Source organism: Monopterus albus, unplaced genomic scaffold (assembly GCF_001952655.1).
Source record: "Monopterus albus unplaced genomic scaffold, M_albus_1.0 scaffold497.1, whole genome shotgun sequence".
In the NCBI taxonomy this organism is placed as follows: domain Eukaryota; kingdom Metazoa; phylum Chordata; class Actinopteri; order Synbranchiformes; family Synbranchidae; genus Monopterus; species Monopterus albus.
The window spans coordinates 142735-150002 of record NW_018128377.1 but is presented as its reverse complement, the minus strand read 5'-3'; the positions used below and the strand labels follow the sequence as shown (position 1 = coordinate 150002).

The 7268-nt window shown below is 38.5% G+C and overlaps 2 protein-coding genes across 2 annotated transcripts in view; both read left to right on the top strand.

Annotated features, from left to right (window-relative positions):
• Positions 1–996, top strand: LOC109952792 (trace amine-associated receptor 1-like). The gene has a single exon (XM_020588042.1). The coding sequence runs from the start codon at positions 1–3 to the stop codon at positions 994–996; it is 996 nt and encodes a 331-aa protein (XP_020443698.1).
• A 2625-nt stretch (positions 997–3621) lies between these two features.
• Positions 3622–7268, top strand: part of LOC109952791 (trace amine-associated receptor 1-like) — a 5924-nt gene continuing 2277 nt past the window's right edge. Inside the window, exons 1-2 of the mRNA XM_020588041.1 lie at positions 3622–3660; positions 4359–4713. Of these exons, the coding sequence (XP_020443697.1) occupies positions 3622–3660; positions 4359–4713 (394 nt within the window). The remainder of the gene's footprint in view (positions 3661–4358; positions 4714–7268) is intronic.

The following is a 7268-nucleotide window of genomic DNA, read 5'->3' as shown; positions in this document are numbered from 1 at the left end:
ATGGAACCAGAGCTGACTGCCAATGGGACTTACACTGTTATACATCCCTGCTATGTATCATACAATGGAACTCACATAGTTATATTCAACCCTTCATTAATATGTATACTATTATATATTTTACTTGGTTCATTGTCCATTGTCACCGTATGTGGAAACCTCCTTGTAATAATCTCCATCATTTACTTCAAACAGCTCCACATCCCTACTAACTACCTTATTCTCTCTCTGGCTGTGGCTGATGTGCTTGTTGGGATTTTAGTCTTTCCTTGCAACATGGCCTTCACTGTAACTCAATGTTGGTATTATGAGGATTTATTTTGTAAAGTACGAGGCAGCTTTGATGTTACACTGAGCACAGCTTCTATTTTGAACTTAAGTTGTATTTCTGTTGACAGATATTTTGCAGTGTGTCAGCCTCTCACTTACAAAAGTAAAATAACTCATCGTGTTGTTGTGGCCATGATCCTGGCGAGCTGGGGAGTTGCTGCTCTAATAGGAATTGGCTTAATAGCCGCAGGTTTTAATCAAGGAAAATGTGAAGAAAGTTGTTTAATGGATGCTTTAATATCAACCACACTTGGGTGTATTTTCTCTTTTTATATCCCAGTTATTATAATGCTTTGTATCTATCTGAAGATTTTCCTTGTTGCACAAAGACAGGCAAACAAAATCCAGAACACAACGTGTCAGAACGTCAAATCCAGAGGAGCAGTCAGTAAGATGGAGAGAAAGGCTGCAAAAACTCTGGCTACTGTTATGGGGGTTTTTCTGCTCTGTTGGACTCCTTACTTTCTTTGTATGATTGTTCAGCCTCTAACATACAAAGTTACACCGATTGCTGTGGTTGAAACACTGAACTGGTTTACATTGTCAAATTCAACGCTCAACCCGTTTATTTATGCTTTCTTTTACAGCTGGTTCAGATCTGCTTTCAGAATGATCATTTCTGGAAAAATATGCCAGGGTGATTTTACTAATTCTAAACTCTATTGACATTTTCTTATGAAGACTCAAATACCATTGTAATTTGTGAATAATAATAAAACCTTGAAACAATAAAGATCTCCCCCCCCCATTAATAATGTATATATTGTTCACTGTCTGACCAAAACATACCGCATATACATGAGTATTTTTCTTTAAAAACAAGACAAAATAAAAACTTTTGTAACAATTGCAGATAACATATAGCAGATGCTCTAATTTAATACCATTGTAATTTGAGAATCATGATAATGCTTGAAACAATAAAGATTAACAGTTTACCAAGACACTGTTCACTATCTGAACTGGTACTCTCTATATAAACAAGTAACTAAAAATAAAATCACACTGTTCAACTTTAATTTCAGTACAAACACACATGCAGATAGCAGGTTTGGAAACTATAAGTATTATAATTTGTAAAGTATTGTTGCAAATATATTTTACAATAGGAGTTACTTTGTGTTCAATAGAAAAAATATAATAGATCACATTTATAATGTAAAAGGCAGTACGACTGCAAGGAGCATGTCTAATAACCAGCTCCAGAACTAACAGGTATGAAACATAGAGCCCATGGTTTTCAGTGGCACTGTAGCAACACAATGTCAAGTGAAGATGTTTACTTTTTAATGACATACATATGTATGTCTTTTTTTGGTTATGAAAGTGGATTACTAAGAGGTGGGCAGGAAATGAGGGAGACAGAGGAGGAGACCTGCAATAAAGGCCAGTGGACAGACTCAAACCACCGACATCCACACCCACTGGAAGAAGTGCGGTCCAGATTTTAGCAACACTGCCAACAGAGGGGTATAAATAGACAGGGCTTGAAGATAGGGCGGAGTGGGGTTGGAGAAAACACTAAAAGACAATTTTTTTATTTGATTTATCCACATTTGTGCAAAATGTTAGTTAATACAGCTTTGACTAGTGTGTTGCTGCAAATCATTCTATATTTATTCATTTTTATAGATTTTATTTTACTTAAGTGTGTGTCCAAAGCCAGTGTGTCTGTTAATTCACCTATTTGCTTGTATATGCTAATCATATGTTTAAACATTGGTGCTGTTTTTCAAGAGCCACTAGAAATAAGATGAAAATGACTTGTGTGTACAAACATACTTGATCACCATTAAAAGGGTTAATGGCAATCACAGCTATCTTAGAAACATTGTTATTTTGGAAGTATTTATTGATTATTGGGTTTTCAAATGTGCAGAGAATGTTTAGAACAACAGCTCACCTGAAAGCTGCCAGAGAGAGAGAGAGAGAGTTAGAAAAATTAAAATAAAAGCTACCTGTGATAAAATTGAGGCCTCTTTCTATTTTCATAATAGATTCAGGGACACATTCACATATTTATGCACAAAGGAAATTATGAGAGAGGCTGTGAGCTGACCGACAAGCGGGGCACAAAAACGTATCATTCTAATGCACAGATGGCTGAATTTACAGCAAAAGCAGAAAGCAGCTGATGAAGCATGACACTTTAATCACCCGCACATCAAAATATATGGCTATACTACCACTCTGAGAAAAAATTTACTCTGTCTTTTTATAACAAGCAAGATTTCTCATTATAACAAAAAATGTTCTGCTAATGTTCTGTGCATAGTGGTCACTGCAGTGGACAGCTATTCAAAACTCATTTTCTCCTAAATGCACTGGTTTCAATGATGGAACTGCATATCAGCCACTAGAGTGCTCTCTACTGCACCACTCCATTGAGGTTTATTCAGTGGTTAGTTGTTGTAACTGCAAGTGAATTTCCTTTGAATCCAAGATGACTGATAGTAAGCCACACTTGTTGACTACTGCTGGAATATCCTGAGACCTTCTATTCCAGACGAATCCTAGAGGTAAAAAAAAAAAAGATATACAGTAACATCTAAATAATAATATCATTATTTTATTTTTGAAAAATTTGTTTCCAATAAGTAGTAAATTACAAATTAGCCATGTGTCCAATGAAATGGACATGCATCATCAAGTATATTTCTGACTCAAGTCATATAATTGCTTCACCTTTTCTTGTGACTGTTTTGGTTGTAAATCAGTATATTTTTGCTGTATTTTATAGGGTATTCATTTAAAAATGGATAGTCTTGTGCAGATTAGTTCTACTTTTGCAGCATTCCAATCATTGCGGCCTTGAAATACTGTGGCATCTATGGCACGGGTACATGTAGAGCAAATAGGCTGAAGGGAGCAAATCAGAAACTCAAGAGCGAACAGCAACTGAAAGAAGAGGGCAGAGGGGCTTGCTCTGTTGTCAGTAATAATGCAAACATCACTGTCACATGTTGGCTTGACAGTTCAGTCATCCACATGGCCTCGTCCTGTGCTGGCCAGTCCCCTGAAGATGTGGCCAAGAGATGGGCCAAGAAGTTAAAAACGATGTTCAGGGTCCAAAGACCCTTTTCTGTGGCCCTTTACAATCAACACATGGGAGGGGTTGATCTCGTTGACCAATGTGTGGTAATGTATCCTCACAGACGTAGGAACAAGCAGTGGTACATTTTTTGGATGTGACAGTGTTTTAGTTATTCTCGTCTGGCTCTATAATTAAGTTCACCGCGTGATATCATTGGCAGCTTTACATGCCTATCCTGACAGTAAGATCTGGCCAACATGAACTCAGCCAGCGAGGAAGACTCACGTTTTGGCAAGGTACCAGTGTACAGGTATTTAAGGGACAGCTGTCATGCAACTCATCAGCTCAACACACCTGTTCGCCCGCACCTCCAATCTGCCAGATTTAGAAACCCACAGAGCTCCCACACCTCCATCAGGATAGGGATGGTTTTTCACACCCAAGTAGACCAACCTTACTCTGAGGAGACCCCCTTGACCCCGGCTAACGCATGAGCTATCATACAGGAACTAAAAGCCCAGATAGCCGATCCTCTCTCCCTCCCTCCTTTTCTTGGCCTGTGATCAACTTGACAAGGCGCTGCCAATAGTTTGTCTCGCTCATCCCCCTAGCACTTTACGCACACACACAGAGACACACAGTGGAAATGAGCATGCAATTCAAATTTGAACTCCTGTCCTTTTTTTTCTTTTTTGCAAAACTGCTGGAACAGTCTCTTGTTATGTGGAAGGGAAAAAATTATACTTAATACATGAAAAATGTACTAATACCAGAGCACAACAAAAATTCATGGGTCATGAATTGTGTTGATAGCAGCTAAGGAATAATGGATGTATGCGTGTATAATGATATGTAAAATGTGTTTTTCAAGATGAATCTTTGTCTATTGTTAATATGTCTCTGCACTGTCACCAAGATAAATTTCTTTACAGCTATTGTGCATGGAGATTAAATTCATTCTCATTCCAAACCTATTTTCCTCATCTCATCCAAGCTTTACCTTCCTTTTGCAGCTGTTCCCTCTGCACCACGTAGTGTGATCTCCATTGTGAACGAAACCTCTCTCGTGCTAGAATGGAGTGAGCCACGTGACTTGGGTGGTCGTGACGACATCTTCTACAATGTCATCTGTAAGAAGTGCCTGCCTGAGCGGGGAATGTGCTCACGGTGTGATGACAATGTTGACATCTCACCACGCCACCTGGGCCTAACCCAGCGCCGCGTGGCAGTCCGTAACCTACAAGCCCACACACAGTACAGCTTCGAGATCCAGGCGGTCAACGGTGTTTCCAACAAGAGTCCCTACACACCTCAGTTCTCTGCAGTGAACATCACCACAAATCAGGCTGGTAGGTACAGCTGCAGCCTTGTGGCTACCTGTCAAAGATCTATATTGAACCCATAAGCACTGCCAACTTTCAAAGGCTGGACAAAACACAAAAGAATGTCAGATAATGCAGTCTGCACCTAAAAAGTACGAATCGGTTTCTTGTATGTATGTAGGAGTATGTTGCATATTTTTTCCCTTTGAACAAGGATTGAGAAAGGAGGCATTCTTCTGAATGAGCTTAGAAAGGGACCTTTTTCACACGCCCACAGCAGGCTCTGTACTAACACCACTGCAAATAGCAAATAGCGAGGCAGTGTGTATTCAAAATGTTGAACCTTCAGTATTCTAGCTTCCCACTGCTTCTCCAGCCCACTGCTTCTCCAGCCCACAGAATAAGATTTATTCGTGAAGGCATTAAAGAAACACTCTGTTTTAATTTTCTGTGTATTACTTGTTGGTGAAGAAGACAATTACCTATGTAGAGATACTGCTTGCAGCCAATGATGCATGAAATGTTTTGTATAAGATGATGTTATGGGGTAGGACTGGATAAGTCTGACTTCTTCCTACTCCATTCAAACATGTACTAGGTATAAGCAAACTGATTCTGGATTAGCATTGGTTGGATTTGTGTAATTATGTGTGTGTTGTCATTTGTTCTGCATGTTTGAAAGAGTCTTGCTGTAAACCAGGGCTTGTTGTTGTTGTATGTGCAGAAGAACTTTTTGGGCACACATACATACATCACAGGCGTTTGGAATTAAGAATCGTTCATTTTAAGTTTTTTTTCTGTCAAGTGCTTATAGTACCCTGGACATAAAGCAAAGGTGGAAAGCCATCTACTAGTCACTACAATGTGAAGGGATTATTGTATTATAGTAAAAGAAAACTTAACTTTAATTATGTTTTTTGCAGATGTCTTTCTTTTTGCTGCATTAAAATGAATTAGTTTCTGGCAAGGCTAGTCCAGTCTGCTGTAACACAAATGTAGCCCAATTAATAGAACCTGCTATCACTTTCAAACTGGTAATGACTCAGTTATTCAACTGCTGATGGTCCTTTTGCTTTGGAAAAGTTTAAAAGTGCAATAGTAAAAATGACTTTGACCACTTTGAGTCTAGCTTGTCTGGCATCCTCAGTAAGATGTGAAGGCTGTTTGTAGTTGTTTCCAAAGGAAATGCTGGTTTATTTATCAACAAGTTAACTAATATAACAATAGCTAGCTGACCACAATACAGCTTATTAACCTCTGACTGTTTTGGCTCTTAATCCTGTCTCCTCTCTCTTTTGGTAGACTGGCTTTACTTATTTTGAATTAACATGATTGTGTAAGAATTTGCCTTAATCGAGTAAAATAGGAAAAAAAAGACAGGGTTTCATTTCTCCTGCTACCAGGCTGTGTACACTGAAGCCTTAAAAAGCTGATAAATGACAATTAGCATAGTGCTATAATGATTTCAGATATACCTCAAATGAGATTCACAGTCCAGGCATTGTTCATTTTAAGTGTGTGCAGCTCTGCCTTGGTATGTGTGTGACACGACTGATTTTTACAGCATATTGCTGCCATGAGAAAAAAAATTGCTCTGTACTTTGTTATAACGAGAAAGTCTGTTGTTTTAATGAGAAAGATTAATCATTTTAACAAAACACTTTTTTTTTTTGTTAAAACAAGGCCTCAGCTCAGCAGCCTGTGCCTCATCAACACCCTCCCATAAATTAATTCTAAGACCATCATTTCTTAGTAAGTATGTCTATGATTTGTGGTCCTGAGTCAAAAAAAAATTCTTTAGTGTTTCTATTCTTATTAGGACATGAAAAAAAACAAATATTCACTTTTTTCAAAAATGTGATTTTTTTCAGAGAGTTACACACATGTCCACTCCTGTGGACTATATGCACCTGAGCACTCAACATAAAACAGTATGAACTTAATGTAAAAATGAATTAAATTGTGCTTTATGGCAAATCCATGAACAATTATTTCTTTTTATGCTTTGAAAAACATTTTCACACATTTTAACATTTCATTGGCCAATTGTTTAGGCCTGAATAGGAAAACAAACAATGCTCACAACTGTGAAGCTTCTACCTAAAGCTAAGTCTAGGTTTCAAAATATCTCCAACAAGAAGAACATTATTCTGAGTCTCCATACTTCTTTATGGATGCAGGACTGGTATTACCATGTCATTATACTAGCATTAATAGGTTTTCAGCAACAAGAACAGACATATTTGTATCTCTGAACACTTCTGTAATATGCTCTGCATGTCAGTTCATCAAGCATAGGCTGTATGAAAGTTGACAAAGCATCCGGGACACAGTGGCACACAACATTGCATGCAGATGTATTTGGTTATTCGAGTGCATGCAACATCGTGGCATGTGTTTGCATTTTTCACCTCGGTGAGTTTGGACCAGTGATTCCCTGTGCCAAACCTGACCTCACGGGGTATTTTAGTGACTGCTCTGTGCTTCACTGGAGGTGGGGTTGCACTGGGTCTTCCTCTTCTGCTTTGCTGGAGGGAGCCAGCATTTATCAGTGCACAAGCTACAGGGGCTTGGAAGAGGAA

Bases quoted from the DNA above. Each gene is read 5' to 3' on its own strand.
- LOC109952792 (XM_020588042.1), top strand. From the start codon at position 1: ATGGAACCAGAGCTGACTGCCAATGGGACTTACACTGTTATACATCCC.